Source organism: Coturnix japonica, chromosome 1 (genome assembly GCF_054131305.1).
Source record: "Coturnix japonica strain WE chromosome 1, WE-NBRP24, whole genome shotgun sequence".
Taxonomy (NCBI): Eukaryota; Metazoa; Chordata; class Aves; order Galliformes; family Phasianidae; genus Coturnix; species Coturnix japonica.
Genome location: NC_140663.1, coordinates 76,964,388 through 76,982,151, shown reverse-complemented (window position 1 = coordinate 76,982,151; position 17,764 = coordinate 76,964,388). Strand labels below are relative to the sequence as shown.

Below are 17,764 nucleotides of genomic sequence, written 5' to 3'. Positions count from 1 at the left end.
TTGCAAGTATTAGTGCTTTTTCCAAGAGCTTTCTTTACACACAGCTTCATTTTCTTACCACTAAAGCTCAAAAACATTTCCAACGCCACACATGGTAAGAAAAGCTCAAACATCAACTTCATAGCTGAGAGTGCTTTGTGTGTATAAAGTGTTTTTGAGCTAACAAAGAACGGTTGTACAGGTAGCAGCAGAGTGCCTGAGGGCTTTTAGCGCTTTGTTTCATTTCTTGAATGTGTGTATAGGAAAAGCCACCAAATACAATTCTCAAACAGTACTTAACCTGAGCATTTCCACAGCTATGAGACTCATGCCATAGCTGAAAGACACAGTACTAAGGAACACGTAATGCAGAACAAGAAATCTTACTGACGTTTGCAGAATGGGCAAAGTTACTAAGAATTCTACATCTCAGAATAAAATCAGATCATATCAATGCATTCTTCACTCTTTAAGATAATAAGAAGTAAAAAAGAATTTTCTTCAAAACTCACGAGCTTCCACTGATGTAGCTGTAGCTGACTTCAACATTAGGAGTACCACTAATTGCATGCTTCCTTAGACAACTCTGAGATCCAGTCCACAATAAGAACCCAGGGCAAAGATGTGGGCAAGAAGACAAATTCAGAACTGGAATTGTTCACAGCACAGCTGTGCTGGTTGTTACACAGGAGCTTGGCTCTTAAAGAATACTTCACACAAGTTCATTTACATGTTTCTGTGTCATAGTTACAGTGATGCGGTGCTATAAGGCGACAACACAACAGCCTGTTAGGGGCAGTCAGCCTGCTGGCTTTCTCTGCCCTGATTTATGCACCTTTGTTTCCTTGCCTGTACATAAGGAAAGCTAATTACCTCTGATGGTAATCTTCAGTTGCCATCTGTCTGAGAGGAAAGCTGCCTAAATCAGTCGGTAGGGAATGCTGGGAAGGCTTATATGCTTTTCTCAGTGCTACACAGAGATCCCTTCTTCCCTCTAAAACATGAATATTTATGTATCAGCGTTTGGGACGTTTGTTTGCTTCTGAAGAGGAAAGCCACCCCTAAAACCACAGTGGCCCAGAGGAACGTTTCACCCTACCACACACTCTCACGTCCTCACAGTCCTCCTACTCCTGCTGTATCTTCAACACCTACCACCCCTGCTGCGAGCTGTGGGGCACAAAATGTATGCAGGCCAGCTCTCATAGTGGGACGGCTGCAGGCACACAGCCCTGTCCTTCCCACAGCCCACCACCTTCACACCCTATGCACACTGCTGGTTGTCAGCTCCTGGCATAGCTTTCACTTGTCACTTTCTCAGCCAGTTCTGATCTGCTGGAAGTGAAACAGCACTTATTTCTGCTGTCTGATTCTTGGTTTCCACAGCTGTTCAAAGCTACAGCAAAACAAGCAGGATCTTTCTCACGGCTGTGATATTTTTAAACATGTTAGCTGTCCTTCCCTACCCCATCTTTGCTAAGCATCAGATCTGACCAGAGTTGTATGTGTAAAGTCTCCTACCTGAAGATAAGAGCAGCAGGTGAGCCAGCCCCATGGCAGCACACTGCTCACCCCCCCAGCAGTCACAGCAGTGCCATGGACTTCCCGCAGCACGGATCTGCTCCTCTGTAACCAAACCTGACTACATGGCATATTCCTGCAGCCGTGAAGCCTGATGCTGGTTTCAGCATACAACTAGAAGTCTCCGGAGCAAGGTATGCTGTAAGCATGAACAACTGCATCATCTATCAGTGTCTTTTCCTTGCTGCTCGAAGCACGCTGAACCCAGCTCAGCTTCCAGCATCGCCAAGATCTATCCCATTGCTATTCATGCATGGCGCAGAATGCCATTAGAGCATGAAACACAGTACAGTAACAGGTGCTTTGTTCTGTTGCAGCACACACGTTTGGAGCACAAAATGAAATGTGTGCAATCATATTCTGCATGCACCTATCCTTCCTTTCTTTCCTTATAGAGGTTACATTTTAAGTGCCACTTTCAGCCACTTACTAAGTGGCCTTAGTTGAGTTCAGTCATTCAACTTCCAAACATAAATGAATAAGTAAATAAATCAGACACCAACCAGTGTTTGTAATAAGAAATAAGCCCTGTGATATCCAAGGAATAAGATGCAGGCTCTATTTTACTTCAGCACCCTTTCCAAGGAACCTCTGAGCAGCATTCTTCATTTCAGTTAAAATCTTTAAACACAAAAACATCTACTTCCCAAGTCGAAAACAACCTACAGCATGTCTTCAACACAGAAGGAATGAAATCAGATACTCCACTGCTCCAATTAAGATCTCAGAATCATAGAATGGATTGGGTGATGAAGTAACAGTATTTTCTTACCATGTTTTGCAAGAAAAAGTCAGTCTTAAGAAACTGTGCAAATGTTATTTGCACTGCCAGTATTTGAACCAGCTCTCTAGGTCACAGCGTACACACCTGCTCTGTGCTCTGCAACACAAGCTGAGCAGCACGAGCAGGAGAAACACGCGGCTATGTCAGACCTGTCTGCCTCCAGCAGCAGCAGCAGAGGTAGATGCTATTTAGGGAGAGCACACAGCGGACACTTTGTGGTCCATTCCCCTCCTACACATACAGCATTTACAATTGCTCTGCTAAGGAGCTGGAGGATGCATCCTTGCCCAGCCATTTTAGCATTCTTTTGTGAACCTGCCAACATCTACATTTGGGAACTGCACAGCAAAAGGAGAGGATAACCACCAAAGGAGATTGCAGGGACTGCAGCAGTACTGCAACATCAGAGCTGCTGAACCACGTGGCAATCGCTACCGAGTTCCTCTGAGAACTGGGGATTAAAACCACCACAGGCAGTTACAAAACTAGTGGATGTGGGTGGGAAGGAGAGCCCTACACAGCCTTCCAGATCTTCAGCTGAAGCAAAAATTGTCTCCTCGTCTCATTAAATATTGCAAAACGTCTGGGCAAGTAGAGTGAGCTGTAGTTTTCCCTTAACTCTTTTCAGTGAAAAACAGGCTTTTCCCAGTTAACTGAATGAGAAAGCAGTAACTTGTCTGCATGCAGGGCATGACCAAGACTAGCAACCACATGCTAGCAAGCCTTGTGCATGTTCACCATACGGACAAATCCTGACTTGCTCTGGTGTTTCATCAAGTGGATTTAATATTGTGTCTCCATTTAATCTTGTGCAAATTTTATGTTCAAACAAACCCTACAGGGTATCTCTCATCTACGCCACTAACCCTGCTCCTGGTTTCAGCTCCAAACATCAGCTTCAGACTATCTGCAGCACCATGGAGATTGAGGTGATAGCGTTTCCAAGGTGCTCAGACATGACATTGATGGAGGACATGGACAGGCAGGTTCAAGAGCTTCAGAGAAACAGGAAATATCTATTTTAATTGCCAAAAGATGAGTAAGATCGTGGTTTCATTCAGCAACAGCAATTCTTAAGCCATCAAGCACCCTCCTCACTTCCCATCTCAGAACAAAAATCTGTAAGTTCCTTCCCTTTTGTGCCCCTCGCTTCATGCTGGGGTGCTGGCAGGTCCCTCTCCCTAAGCAGATCATTTCTCCCACACAGGTCATCACGTAGCCAAAAAACTGCACCAGCACAACGCAGAGCAGCAAAATGAGTCTGCACAGAAAGGAGCTGCATAAGTCAACACCTACAGCTGAAAGGAGGTAAAAAGATGTCTGTAGCAGAAAGACAACCTCCATTCCTTTCTTACCCTGGGAAAAGGGACTCCTCCTCCCCTGCCCCCTGCATGATATCTTACACAGGCACATATGCATCATTTACTATTAAACAGCCATTCTGTATGCATATTTCCACTGCCTACCTCTGTCAGGGCCCTGTCTGAGCTGCTGACATGCCCCTCACACCACACTCATTTCACTGCCAGCCACAGGGCTCCAAAGAAAGTGGTAGTGCAAGCAAGCAGCACCAGGTTACTGCCGTGTGAGAGAAGCACCAGCCTGCAGATCCAGATTAACAAAGAGCTGCTCTGAGCTCTGCAGCAGCTGATCTTCATTTTCAAATTTCCATCTCGTACTCTCAAGGGTGAGAAAACATTGTTATAAAAGTGAGTTGAAGGGCCTATGGAAATCTAAGACTGCTAGCCACCCATTTCCCAAACAGCTTTCTGTTGGCTAGCGGCCCAAAAGAAAGCAATACTGCTAAAGAAATGGTAACTTGCACTCTGAACCAACAGATGTTAAGAAGAGCTTCACTGATTTAGACAAAACTTCATTTCATTCCTGCCTGGTCTTAAAACCATCCCCTTGGTTACTCCATCCCTCCTCCAAAAGGAGGGAAGATCAGCTTTATAGCTTCTCAAGTTTTCCAGCCCTTCCTCCCCAGCACACGAGGGCTATTCAACTTTTTGCCTTGCTCCTCCTGGCTCCCCACAGATGCTGGAATGTAAAGAATAGCTCCAGTACAATGCAGTTGGGTTTTACTGCTGCTGCCGGAGCTGGGAGTGGAACAACACCAACAGTTACACAGAGACTTCAGTTATTATCTAGGAGATGCTTAAAATTCACTCACTCTGTGGCAGTGCTGTAAAGGATCTTCCTGTTGAGATACCAACGTTTCAGTCTTGCCATTAAGAGTAAGTTATGACTGTATTCAGAACACCAAAGAGCTACTCCACCCTAACAAAATGAATTTGAAGGATGTGATGTTTTAAGTTGATACATCCTGAACACAGCATTACTGAAGCGTTTTACCATAACCTGCACATGCGTTTATTCAAACGGCAGTGATACCATGAGCAAGCTCCATGTTTCTGTTTCTATTTAATAGCACACACGCTGCCTATCACTCCTCAGCTTTTCGAGCTTCCTGCACAAAGACCAGCTACTGATAGCAGTGATTGAAACACCGAACCACAAAGTGCAGCAGATTTATTTCTATACACTGCAGAAAGGTGACCTGCAAAGGCAACTGCAGCTTGCACGTGATGTTTCCCTCCAACCTCAGCAACCACCATGAAAAGCAAAGGGTTCAGATTCTTCTGTAGGATGAGGATAAAAGGCAGATAGGGAAGATTTAACACCTCCAGAAGTTCACACACCAATAAGGAGGGAGGGAAAGAAGAAGAAGAAAATAAAGTTGTATTTTATTTCCCCCCCTGAAGATTACAAATAGTAGAGGGTTAGTAGTATGTAACACTGCAGAAGTAGAAGCACAAAGAAAACTGGATTAACGGGAAAGTTGAGGGCTTTTTTTTGTTGTTGTTCTCCTGCTAAGCTCCTGGGCTTTTACATAAACACATGGCAGAAAATAGAAACTCTGAAATAAACCCAAAAACCCTCCACACTCAGTTACCTCAGATTAATTTCCCTGTATTTTTCACTACCTTGTCTACCAAGCCAGCCCAAATAAGGAACATATAACTTAAACGAATGACAGCTGAGCTGTCATAACTTTGGTAAATCGAACTCCTCTTAAAAACACAGTGCATATTTCCATTTATTGTGCTATAATATTGTAAGCATCTGTAAGAAAATGTTTCTGAAGAAGCGTTTCGAGTCATCTGGAATCTGCTCCTAAAATGCCCTTAACTAGAGGGCCACAGTACAGTATCTCATACAATAATTAAAAACAAAAAATCATGCTTAAAATTAAAATAACCTGAATCTTCAGGCACGAAGATTAACAGAACAAAAACCTGTGCTACAGTGCAAACCATACTGTGCAAAACAAAGAGTTTTTCCTTACAGACTCCTTTGAGGCAATGGTGTGGACAGCCTCACAGAGACTCACAGCACTCTTCAAGTTACATTTATAAGGGACCCATCGGTCTGTATCCTTTTCCAGGCAAAGCACCTGAACCAAAATGGCCAGCAGCACGTGGAGGGCAGAAAACCACAAACTAGCCAGGGCAGACTTGGGAGAGCTCTTGTAAAGCTGGCTTGGAAGGATCAGTTGCTTACTGAGAGATGTTTATCATAACACCCAGAAACCATCACCAAAAATGAGTGCAGGATAAAAAGATGCTCATGGTACATAGAGGCCATCACAAAGACAACTGTTCTTCCATCCAAAAATGAGCAACACGAAGAAGAAAGCTGTCATGAGAAACCCTCTAAGACTATCTCTGCTTGTAACTTTTCAAAAGTCTGAGAAGGTGAAGGACCTCGAGCACTTGGCTCTGTGAATGGGATCATTCACTACGTGGACCACAGCATTTTCCTTCTGAGGAAGGCAACACCCATTTGTAATTTCTAAAGCCTCTATTTAGCAGTGCACATGGTAGATATCAAAGCAGTGTCTTGCCTATCTCCTCATCTAACCAAAACACCATAACTCACCTATTTCCTTCCACCTTTACAGTTTGTGCCCTTGTGATCCCACAGACATCTCTGGGGTCCTACTGCCCTGCTCTGTCCCCCCCCTGCAACCGCTCCATGGGCACTGCCCCAGGGCAGCTGTCCTGCTTCAGGCAGAGGAGTGCCTGGATACTGGGAGCCTCAGGGGGTGACTCATACATTCCACATGCAAAAAGGGTCTCTCACAGCCAGAAAGACCCTCGGGGAGATCATGGGACCTATCCCGTGGACCTTATTGCTGCTGGTTTTTTTCATAGGCAGTTATTATAGGCCTGAAGAATGACCTCACTGACTGCTCCAGCTCAGCAGACACAGACATGCCCAAGATGCAGGCACCTCTTCAGGCTGGACAGAAAGACCCATGGATTTATTTCACGTAGGTGGAAAGAAAAACAAAGCTACCACTGGTGCAATGTGACATACAGACAGAGATACTTTGCCTTCAGAAACATCACATCCATGACCTAATCAGGTGGGAATATTCTCTTCTCCTGAAATGGGTTGGTAAGAAGCCGTGCTCATGCACATTTCCTTTGTCTCTACACCCTCCTCGAACTTAGTTTTCAACATTTTGGACTGACAGGTCTGGTACAACCACATTCTCCACATAAGAAACTGTATGTTATTACATACGGCAACTTTTACACCATCCAGCAGCAGGAGTTGCCGGGTTGCACCAAGTAATCTCATCCCACAGCACAGCCCTGCAGCCACGTTGTTCCTATGAATAGCTCTACGTAGGGTCAGTAAAGGAGAGATACACCAAACAAATGAGGTTTTAAGCAGGGTAACAGGAGTTCAAGGTGCACTGAAAACAACAGATAGCTCCCAAAAACCTTGGTTCCAACTGCGGATCAGGAAGAGTTCCCGCTCCTCTCTATGGAAATTTCAAGTTGAGCAAGAGCAACAGGGCTGAGCACACGGCTTGCAGCGGCTAAAATAGAAACACCGACCACACTGCTAAATAACAACTCAGCGTAATAACACTGAAAAGCAGGCAGCACGAAGCTTCCAAGGCTCGTTCCCTCCACCACAAGCACACGCAGAACTCTAACTAATGGCTTCGCGCAGCTCAAGGCAGAGTCACCTATACAGCCATTGTTTCTCCCCACGCCGGGCCTCCGGCAGCTCGCACAGCCGCCTCCCTCCCGGCGCCCCGCGACAGCCCCGCTCACGGCGGCATTACCAAGCATTACGAGCGGCTTAGCGGCAGCAGCGGCGGATCTCCCTCCTCGGCTCCGAACGGAGCCCGCCGTCTCCGCCCGCCGCACCCGGCCCGTTACTCGCCCGCCGCGGGCACTCACCGCCCGCCGGGGGTGCCCCGAGGCGGGGGCTCCTGGCGCCCGGGACTCCGCCCGCCGCCCCGGCCCCGCAGCGGGGCCGCCGCGGGGGAGCCGCGTTCCGCCGCTCCGCCGTCGGGCGGGGCCACGGGGCCGCCCCCGGGCCCCCCGCCGCGCGCCGCTGCCCCACCTGGCTGGGGGCCCCGCAGCCGCCAGGGGCCGCAGGGTGCTCCGTCACCGCCGCTCGGCGCCGGCGTTCATCCCGGCGGCAGCCCCACGGCGTGACTCCGCTCGGAGCTCGGCTTCGCCAGGAAGTTTCCGAGGACCTCTGGGAAAGGTCTGGGACATCTCATCTCGGCAGCTCGAGCCAATTACGACCGCAGCTCGCCTTCAAGACGGCTTGCGGAGGCAGGCTCCGTCCTTCTGGCTGCGCTTTCGGCGAGGAACGCGCGGAGCAGCGTCAGCCCTTACGGCTCTGTCTCTGAACGCGCGGTGACTTACACGGAGCAGCAGCGGCAGAACCTGGAGGAGGCTCTAAAGCTGTAAACTTACTTGAGGGTAGCTGGGAGCTTCCCCGGCTGACATAACGCAGGAGAGCGGAGAGATATCCCATGGGGAAAACTCGGAACCGAGCGCTCCGTTCGACAGCCGCTGTGGGTGCGACACCCTCTGAGCGCACGCAGCAGAACACAAAGCTAAACGGGCTCCGTACGGCAGACGCGTCCACTTACCAATTGTCAACAGGGAAAGGACTCCAGATCAGACCGCAGAGAGAAGATAACACGCTGCTTCTTATCGGGGCTGTACCGGCCGCAAGCAGCTCCAGCCCGACTTCCGCACGCTTAGGGCAATGATGAGGAAGAAGAGCGGGGCTTCGTTCAGCTGAGACCCATCTGCAAAAGAAAACGTGGAAGGAAGCATGCTGCGCGTTAGGATGGAGGTGGTGTTTGACTCGCGTCTGCTGAAGCTCCTCCTCAGCTTAAATCGAAGCCTTCCAGGGGAGGAGAGCCTCGTGTGAGGGAAGGCACCGCGCTGCTCCATCCCCCGCGCGTCCTCCCTCACCGGCTGCGGTTACAGAGGCTGCTGTTTCCTCCTGCCCACCCGCCTGCGGGAAGCGCTGAGTCCTGGGCAGCGAGGGGAAGCAGGGCACCCGCTTCAGAAGTAAAAACTGAAAAGCCAGGCGAGCTGAGCGGCACAGGGTTCTCCCTTTCCGTGCCGCTGCCTTCGACGATTCCCACCCACGCCAAAGCCCACAGGGCACCGGGGGAGGAACTGGTTCTAGAAAGCTGCTACAGAACAGGGCTGCACCTTTGCTGCCCGGTGTTACCGGCCCGGAGACAGCCGGGGGTTCCTGGAAAGTCTCTGCTTGAAGCAATGAGATCCAACTCAATGGCTCTGCCAGCGGCAAGGGGCAAACCAAGAGCAAAAAATCACCTTGTATGAAAGCACGTACTGCATCTCTGTTGTATTTTTGTGATGGGGGCTGTATCGCGATCCTCAGCGCTGCTGATCTGTAATTTCCCTACGTGGTGCATCAAGAGTGTGCTTTAGAGACACGAGAGAGCGTTACTTCCTTCACTGGAAGTGCAGCTCCTGGGTATTTTTGGTGGTTACCATTGCCACCGCTGTGGTCAGCCTCAGAAAGTACAGAGAATGCCCAGGGGTGGGATGTGGGAAGCAGAACTTTAGTACGATCTCTAGATGTACGTGCCATGACATCACAGCTAATGGATGGGAAATTCAGTCTGTTCTTAAGAGGCTCTTCAAAGCCAAACGAGGTGGTGTCAGCGTGTTCTGGGTTGTGAACCAAAGTTCAGGCTGTTGTAACTTCTCTTGCCTTGAGCTGAAAATACCTTCATATTTTTGATCCCTTCTCCCGAGAGGATCCTCAGGTTTTCACCCTTTGCACCCCAGCACTTAAAAACAATGCTACTTCAAAGTATCTAGTTAGAATATCTGCCTTCTAACGTTATTTACTAATGCTGTTATTAGCCTTTTCCTATCACCTCTCATCTTTTCTGTCCATACCCTTCAGTTCACCCCAATGGGCACAAAAACAAATTTAAAAAAAAAAAAACCAACAAAAACCATTATGGTTGCACAATGAAGGAGTCAGAAGTTAGGAAATAGCAGAGGACTGGCTATATGACTTCACCTCAATCCTCTTGCACATGTGCTACATGACAGGCTTAAATTACACAGCCCAGCACTATGTTGCTTTGGCCTTACTTCGCTTGCTGAGGCACATCCTTTGTTCAAGACACAGGATGGGCCGGCTTAGGGATGTGCCAGGTTTCTACAGCACAAGATAGTGGGACAATTCAATGCAAAGGAGCATAGGAAGCCTTGAGGAAATGGATACTATTCCTGTCTCTGTTCCAGACAGGATGCTTATGCTGCAGCTGCATCTTTTGCACATGAGTTCATGAGCATGAAATTAACTTCACATCAGCTAGCCTGGGTATTAATAACAGCGCAGTATGGGTCTCTGGGCAGGGAGACAGCAGCTAGCTTGTGGATTCTGTGGGAGTCTTGCACAATGTGTGTAACTCTAGGAAGAGCAAAGCATTCATAGCTGCAGTTTAAGAGGGGAATGGTTTTAAACTAAGGGGGGATCAAGGCAGAATAGTTGTAAACTAAGATAGGGGAGGTTTAGGTTAGATATTAGGAGGAAGTTTTTCACACAGAGGGTGGTGACGCACTGGAACAGGTTGCCCAAGGAGGCTGTGGACGCCCCATCCCTGGAGGCATTCGAGGCCAGGCTGGATGTGGCTCTGGGCAGCCTGGTCTGCTGGTTGGTGACCCTGCACATAGCAGGGGGTTGGAATTACATGACCATCGTGGTCCTTTTCAGCCCAGGCCATTGTATGATTCTGAAGTCCACAGGCCATATAATGAACCCGAGAGAAGACCTGTTGCTGACAGACTGATTCCCTAGCATTAAGACTCCGTGTGTGAATAATAAATGAAAAGATACATATAAAAGACACCTGAAAACATCTCTCTCCGGGAAAAAAATAAAAAATTAAAAAAAAAAAAAAAGCAAGAAAAAAAATCTGTGAAATCCCAAATTCTACCACAACAGTTAAACAATTTAATGACAGAGTTGCTTAACAATTCTTTCATTTCAATTTCTTCTGGCAACTGTACCTACCCAAGGCCAGCAGCAGAATGGAAAGCACTGCTCGTTGTAATCTAAATAACACCTCTGACTGAATTCAAGGATTTAAGTGCCAGTTTGAACAATGGCTGTGGTGCAAAAAAACCATGCAGCATTTGGTTCCTAGCCTTTTTCAAAAGGATCTGCACAGTCCAGAAGTTAATAACTGAACCATAGCACTGACAGATTTATTTGGAAGAAAGTACGAGAAATCACTTTTCTGGGATATATCCCATTGCACACAAACAGTATCAGCAATGATTTGACAATGAGTAGCCTACAAAATACTTTGTGAAAGGATGACAAGCAGGAAGCCAAATGAATGCCCCTGCAAGCAAAAACAATGCATGTGACCAAAAGTCAACAGAACTCTTTGGCTTTTTCTGTTCAAAATTAAACTCCCCTGAGACACAAGCCTTTCCCCAAACCAATCGTAAAAGCCACAGAAGCCTCTAAATGCAAAGCAATAGCTAAAATAAAAGGAGGTACATTTAAGTGCCAGAAGAAACTGTGTGCCTCCTTGTGAAAAACAAAACTGTTTGTCTCAAAGCTTGCTTTGTGAGGCCATTTTGGTGATAAGACTTTAACTGATAACTGTGAATTCTAGGGTGGTGAGTGGTGGGTGTTACCATGCCACAGTACTTCTGCTTATGAGTGTAAAGACAAGCAGAAGTGGACAAGCAGTCTTTCTGTGGGGATGAAGCCTGAAGGAGCTGACCACTGCAGAAGACGATAATGCTTGTGCATGGCAAGGAAGGAGCTACTCTCTGCAGGCTTATCTGCTGGGCCGGGTATGTCACACTGAACTAAGAGAAAAGAAGAAAAAAACTGAGAAATGGGGGATAAAAAGCCATCACTAAACTAAGGACTCTGAAGAAAAAAACTCCCAAAGAAACCTTTGATGGAGAATTCCCTGAGGGGAAAAACCTCTTTGGAAAGCCCCCACCCCCCCACACTCCCCCACTCCCTTCTTGCCTTCCTGGCTTTCTCCCATCCCCTGCAGTGACTGGATGAGTTTCTGAGATCAACAGACCTACTACGAACCTCGGGACCCATGGTGGTGACTCTCTCTCTTGCTCTCTACAAAGACTCCTTGCTTTTTATTTCCTATCTTTTTTCTATCACCCATCTTCCCTCCCCCGCATCCCTAAGCGACTAGGATTTGTATTAAACTGGTTGGGCTAACATTTGACCTGCTGTGTCTTAATCTCGTCGTCAGGTATACATATATTAAAAGAACCTCTTCTCCCTACATTGGAGTGAGGCAGTCCTGAGGCTTCACTGATGCTGAGAAAAAAGTTACAGCCAGATTCTACCCCAGCTTGCAAAATGAGAGAGAAACAAAGAGAAAAATTACAGGAAATGGAAGGAAAACCTGTTGGACATGGGAAAAAACAAAGTAGAACAGGAATAACAGAATGGAAAGCTGCACCATCATGAAAGTGATTTCCTCTGCTGCAATCCGGTAAGTGAGACAATTTGGTAATCTGGCACTGTGCACATCCTACCATATACCCCTGATCCTAGAATTAAAATGCAATTGAGCTTAATGACTCTAAGAGATTAACACAGAAATACAGGATATCACAACATCCCTTTCCAACTCATTTTCTAGCCTTATTGCCTACCATCAATTTAATTCTAATCTCCTACTTGTCATACCATGAGGACAGCCCTGAGTCCCATGCATGCCCAAATTTCCATTGTGGAGCGCCAAAACCTAACAGCACATCCCTGTTTCACAGTGCTTCTCCTAGTCCCATTGCCCCAAGTGCTAGGGCTCTGCTAACCACTGCTCTGACTGCATGAGCTGTGCTAAGCACCAGTCCTCAGGTAGCTTGTTCATTCACTGATTAGTGGTCGCATGATATTTCTACCAGAGACTTGGCAGGGAGACAACTTGACAAAGCCTGCCCCAGGAGCCAGTTCAGTGCCACCTGAAGTGGTGAGGACACCAGTGAGCACCATCCGCTAAGCAAAATGAAGACCTCAAGGTATGCATCTACACATAAGACCATCCACAAAACCTGTAAAGTAATACATCATACAGTAAGGATTAAGCATCCTTGTGATTCACTGGGAGTGTGCAGAGGTAAAAATAGGTCTAACACACCCACCTGAAGAACAGTGTAAGCAAAACTAAAGGAAGAAGGAGAGTGAGTTTGCAAAATTATGGAGAATGGATCACAAGCAGCTAGTGTTCTTCACCAGATCAAGAATAATATTAAACCACAGATTCCTCCCTCCAAGTTTGTTACCTCATTCCTGTCAAACTACATTGTCTTACGGAACTCAAGGTAAGTTTCACACCAGCCACCAAGGCTAATACAGACCAAAGCTTTACAGTGCTGAGAACAGCCCTTCTCTCACGGACAGAGGACAAGGGATGACATTTCTTCCCCTTGCAGGAAACAGACCTTTCAAGATCCTCTTCTCCCACATGCCTAACAGAGATGCAGCAGTCACACCTAGACTATCGTTCACAGAGAATGCTGGCCAGGGTATCTAGCAAGAGTTAGACCTGGGGGGATGGAGAGAAATGACACAGTGCACAGGAGAGAGCAACCAGCCAATGGGGTGGCAGGGTGCTGGCATACCCTTATTTTGTAGTCTGCTGCTATGTCACAGCCACAGCATTAAGTGCAAGCAGGGCCCTGAGCTCAGAGGAAGCAAGGAGTCCTTGTTCCTGTGGCTCTGGGTTCCTACCTATTCAGCATCATGTGCTCAGCTCACTGACATAAGCTTCTTTATGTGGCCTTTTATGCAGCTCTGTCATTCCTACAGTAACACCGTGCCCTGCAGGACTCACTGTTCCCTGTCTGCCATTTCAAGAGCAGGACAGCATGTGAGATGCCTTTTCTGTTTTAAGCACAGCTCAATGCCCAGATTCTTCTTCTGTGCATTTTATGAAAAAGTTTCCCTGTTTTTCCTTCTGACCCCCCACTGCACAGCCTATTCTGGCCTCCAGCCCATCAAGTTTCTGTACTGTGCCTTGCAGGCTTCACCTATCCAGCTGAAGCCATTACTGCAAGCCTAAGGCAGCTACTGCAGCTCTCATTATATAACACTTTTGGCACATTTCTTTGGCTGACAGTAACCAGTCTGCACTTCTTTACTGGCTTGTAAGAGCTAAACAATTGGGAGTACTCCTCAGATTGGGCCTATGCATGAAGACATGATGATGATGTAGCAGTACAGGATAAGAGACAGAAATGTAAAAGTGATACAAACAATCGTGATTAGAGCCCAAGGAAAAGGTTAAGAATGCTAAGGGAACCTATATAAGTCAAGAATGCTAGAAGCATCACAGTATGTAAACAGGAGACTAAACGCAATGAGAAAAGGATGTGGATAAAGAAGAAGAGGACTTTGCACGTTTCTTACTTTTAGAGGCTCAAGATATACTCAAACACATGGCACAACAGCTGGGAAAGGTTAAAAAGCATTTCACCCCATGATTGACTTAGTTTGTAGCTTCTGCCACATAATCACCTCAGCCACAGGTCAGAAGACTCCAGTATGTACCCACAGGAAATAAGGCTGGCAGCATGGAAGAGGGAATCCTGTCATCATGGCACTCCAGGCTGAGGAGAGCAGCCTTAGAGCAGAAAAGGCTGGTGTGGTCTCCTCAATGCACAAGAGCTCATGGAGGGGACCTTCCTTTTACTTCTCCCCTCCTCTTCCAAATGGGAGTCAGACCTGAGCCATGTGAATATGACTTATAGGCAGATATCCAAAACATTTCAAATCTTAATACAATACTCCTTCTGTTTCAGTGTTTAGACATTTCATACAGCCAAGAGGATAATACCAAATGATATTTGCTATTTATTTAAAGATAAGTCATCTGTCTGTCAGCTCATCATCATTCAGTTCATCATAAAATTCTCCATTGTACTTGAACAGGAAGAGCCACTTCCAGCAGCCCAGACCACCTGTTTGAAGCCTTTGTTTTATGAGGAGTGGCTGGTTTTGCTTTGTACACCTCATTGAAACCTGGCCTTTCTTGTCTACTGTTAAAATACAAAGGTGCAAGAAGAGGTCTGTCATTGAAATGTTATTATAGAAACATTACTGGGAATTATGCCATGGTCAACTTTAACTTCCCCAACACCACTTGGAAAACAAATGCTTCTAATAATAAATTTGGGCCCAGCTAGCCATGGGTATGATAGCTGCCAGATTTCTTCAGATGACTGTAGTCGCTGAGACAAGACACAGCCTCAATTTAGTAAGTAATGAAGGCATTCAAAAAAGCTGGTAGCAGAAAATAGCACGGGCTGAGTACTCAGCAACTGTTTCCATTTACTTTAAACAGAGTAACAAGCAGAAGTGGGTTAGTAATTACTTTTATCAACTTCAGAAGGGCAAACTTGGTCAAATTCAGGAAATCTGAGGTGAATTTACCTGGACTGAAGAGCAGAAAGACTTGAAGGACCTTAGAAAAAGGAGCTTAGGAAATATCTTAGGAGTTTAGAAAATATCTAATTAAAGATATAAAATCTATCCTGTTTATATATTGAAAGCAGGAGAAAACAGTATTGGGAAGTACTCTAGGCCTGAGTAAGTGGGAAAAAATGCCAACAGAGTTTCTCTCAGGAGTCACAAATAACAAGCAGTGCTGGGCAGCAAAGATAGCTGTGTCGTAGAGATCAAGGTGCATAGGATTAAGGCCAGATTAGCCAAAGTCAATGAGATAGGTTATCGAACAGGCTATTGAACTGAACAATAAGTAAATCTTCAGCCATTCACAGAAAAGGAGAACATGCCTCAGGAAGGACACTATAGGTAGAGAAGCCACTATGTAGTTGTACAAGTCTTTGTTTTTTCCTTCAGGACATAGTATATGATATGGGCTCTCACACTCAAGAAGAAAACAGCTCTGGAAAAGATGCAGAGATGGGTTACATGGAGAACATCTTGAGAGAGGAGCTGAACAATGCTGGCATAAGAACAAAGCAGAACAAACTGGCTGTGAATGTAATGAATTCCTTGCCATGGCACAAACCTAGAAACTTGTTGATGCTCTTGCTCTGCTTTCTGCCTCTCTGTCTGTGGCACATTATCCTTTGCATCTTTCTACAAGCCTGAGGTTTGTTGTAAAGCATTGAAAGAACTGGCATTATGCTAGAGGCACTGGTGTACCTCTTGCCTTTTTCTGCTTTGTTGGATAAAGCCTACTTAAGCCTGTGAGGCAGGTGTCAGAGCCTAGGGCTAATTTCCTTTCTTACACTAACAGCTTCACTTTCTAACACTAACAGCTACCCTTTTGAGTAACTAAAATGTCCGCATGTCTGCTACATGTAGTCATCTACGGCTGTGAGATGACCAGATCTGATGACACTAGTGATCTTTTCAGTCTGAGAACAATAATACACATAGAAAGGCTGGAAATTAAAGAAATTCTAAGGGAAGTCATAAGTAGGGTTCAGGCGATTCCCCTTGCAGAAGCCCATCTCATTTCCTATTAATTGGTGTACCTGTGCTTTTGGTCGAAGGGATTCAGTTCTCCTTTTCTCTTTGTCTCTGTGGTATTTTTGTCCTTGTTCTGGATCTGTATTACAAGCAGAAAAAATGAGGATGATCCACTTGAAGTGAAAGAAACCAAAGACTGTATATAATAGAGAGGCAATGTCCTCAACCCAGATTCAGTGATGCTTAGGCAAATTGTGCTGTACAAGTACTTCTAGCCAGGCTTTAGCCCAGCTGAGGAGTCTCACTTTATCAGCCAGCCCTCGCTGCACAAAGGCTGAAAGCACTGCCAGCAATTTTCAAGCAGTTCACACAGTCCTTTTGTCCTATGCTGACCTTGGCACAGACTTGAACTACACTCTACAGTAACTTATGACGCTGCAGAAATATTTAACCTTGATCCTCCACTAAAAGTGCGCTCTTTCAGCAGTGAAGGTAGACCCAGAGTACTCAGAGCTGGATTCCAGTCTCCATGGAGCTGCCCGTTTGGAAAGCACAATGGAATCAGAATCGAGACCACTGTTGTGTCATTACCAGTCATCTCCTTGAACTAACTGAAGGAGGTGCAGCCTGCAGCTCGCCTTCACTGCAGCCAGCTCTGCTACAAGTTTAGATTATATCTTCCTTAGGAGCTCTCTTGGAGCCAGCCTCTCTACAGTATGTTTGACTCCAGCACAGTGAAGTCACTGAAGTTTAGAAAGCAGACATATTCAACATGCTACGTAAGTGTACATGCAAGAGGATGAAAACTCATTTGTATGAAACATTCCCTACATAATGTCCATCATTTAAAGCCCAGTGGAATCTCTCATTTCTTGCCATAAAAGTTTAGGTGATCTAAGTCAGAATGCCTATAAAAATATCTATTTTCTTTAGCTGGCTTGTTTTTACTGTGACCAAGCAGGAAAAAAAGGCTGCAAAATCATCTTCTCTTACAGAAGTGTGACCAGATTATTTCCTGTTAAGATACACTCTCCCTGTGCCAGGGAGAGGTTTACATCTATATTTCTGCTTTTGAAAGAGATGTTCATCTTGGTAAGAATATGTAAAAGTGTCTGTTATCCTGGGAGTGCACAAACAACTTTTGTTGAAATCAATATCACCAAAAGCAGTTCCATCTCATTGCCTGTTTTAATAAATAAAATTCTATCTAAGTGAATAGTTCTGTTAAGGATTTCCCAATATATGACTTGGAAGGAGATCCTAAGTAGCTCTGTATACTCACAACAAACATGAAGACTATTTTGGAGGACAGTAACGGCTGAATTCAGAGGATACTTTATAAAGTGAACAGTCACCTTTAAATGACAGAAAGGTTGATCTGAAATCAATATAGGGGTCCATGTGCTGCATGTGGAAATAGAATGCTTTTGTAACTCTACTGATGTTACAGTGTTGTGAAAATGTGGAACAAATACAGAACTACCCCAGTGCTACTACTGCTGACAAGCAATCACAAACAATGTTTTACGATAGAAAACAACAGATGAACAACAAATGTAAGGGGACATTATGAAACAATGATCCCGCAAACCAAAAGGCCCACTT

General features: G+C 45.8%; 1 protein-coding gene and 1 long non-coding RNA gene across 34 annotated transcripts in view; one reads left to right on the top strand and one right to left on the bottom strand.

Annotated features, from left to right (window-relative positions):
• ST3GAL6 (ST3 beta-galactoside alpha-2,3-sialyltransferase 6) overlaps positions 1 to 17,764 on the bottom strand; it is a 68,579-nt gene that overhangs the window by 28,261 nt on the left and 22,554 nt on the right. For 7 of the 33 annotated variants that reach the window (XM_085525555.1, XM_085525637.1, XM_085525575.1 and 4 more), the window contains exon 1: positions 7,392 to 7,622. In XM_085525555.1, coding sequence (XP_085381681.1) covers positions 7,392 to 7,497 — 106 coding nt within the window. In that variant the 5' untranslated portion in view covers positions 7,498 to 7,622. Of the gene's footprint in view, positions 1 to 7,391; positions 7,905 to 8,136; positions 8,541 to 16,224; positions 16,299 to 17,764 lie in introns of those variants that run through there. The other 26 variants (XM_085525724.1, XM_085525730.1, XM_015876655.3 and 23 more) reach the window with 12 other exon arrangements.
• LOC146762536 (uncharacterized) lies at positions 11,964 to 12,738 on the top strand. Its single transcript, XR_014938189.1, has 2 exons — positions 11,964 to 12,209; positions 12,625 to 12,738. It is a non-coding gene; the product is annotated as an uncharacterized LOC146762536 (long non-coding RNA).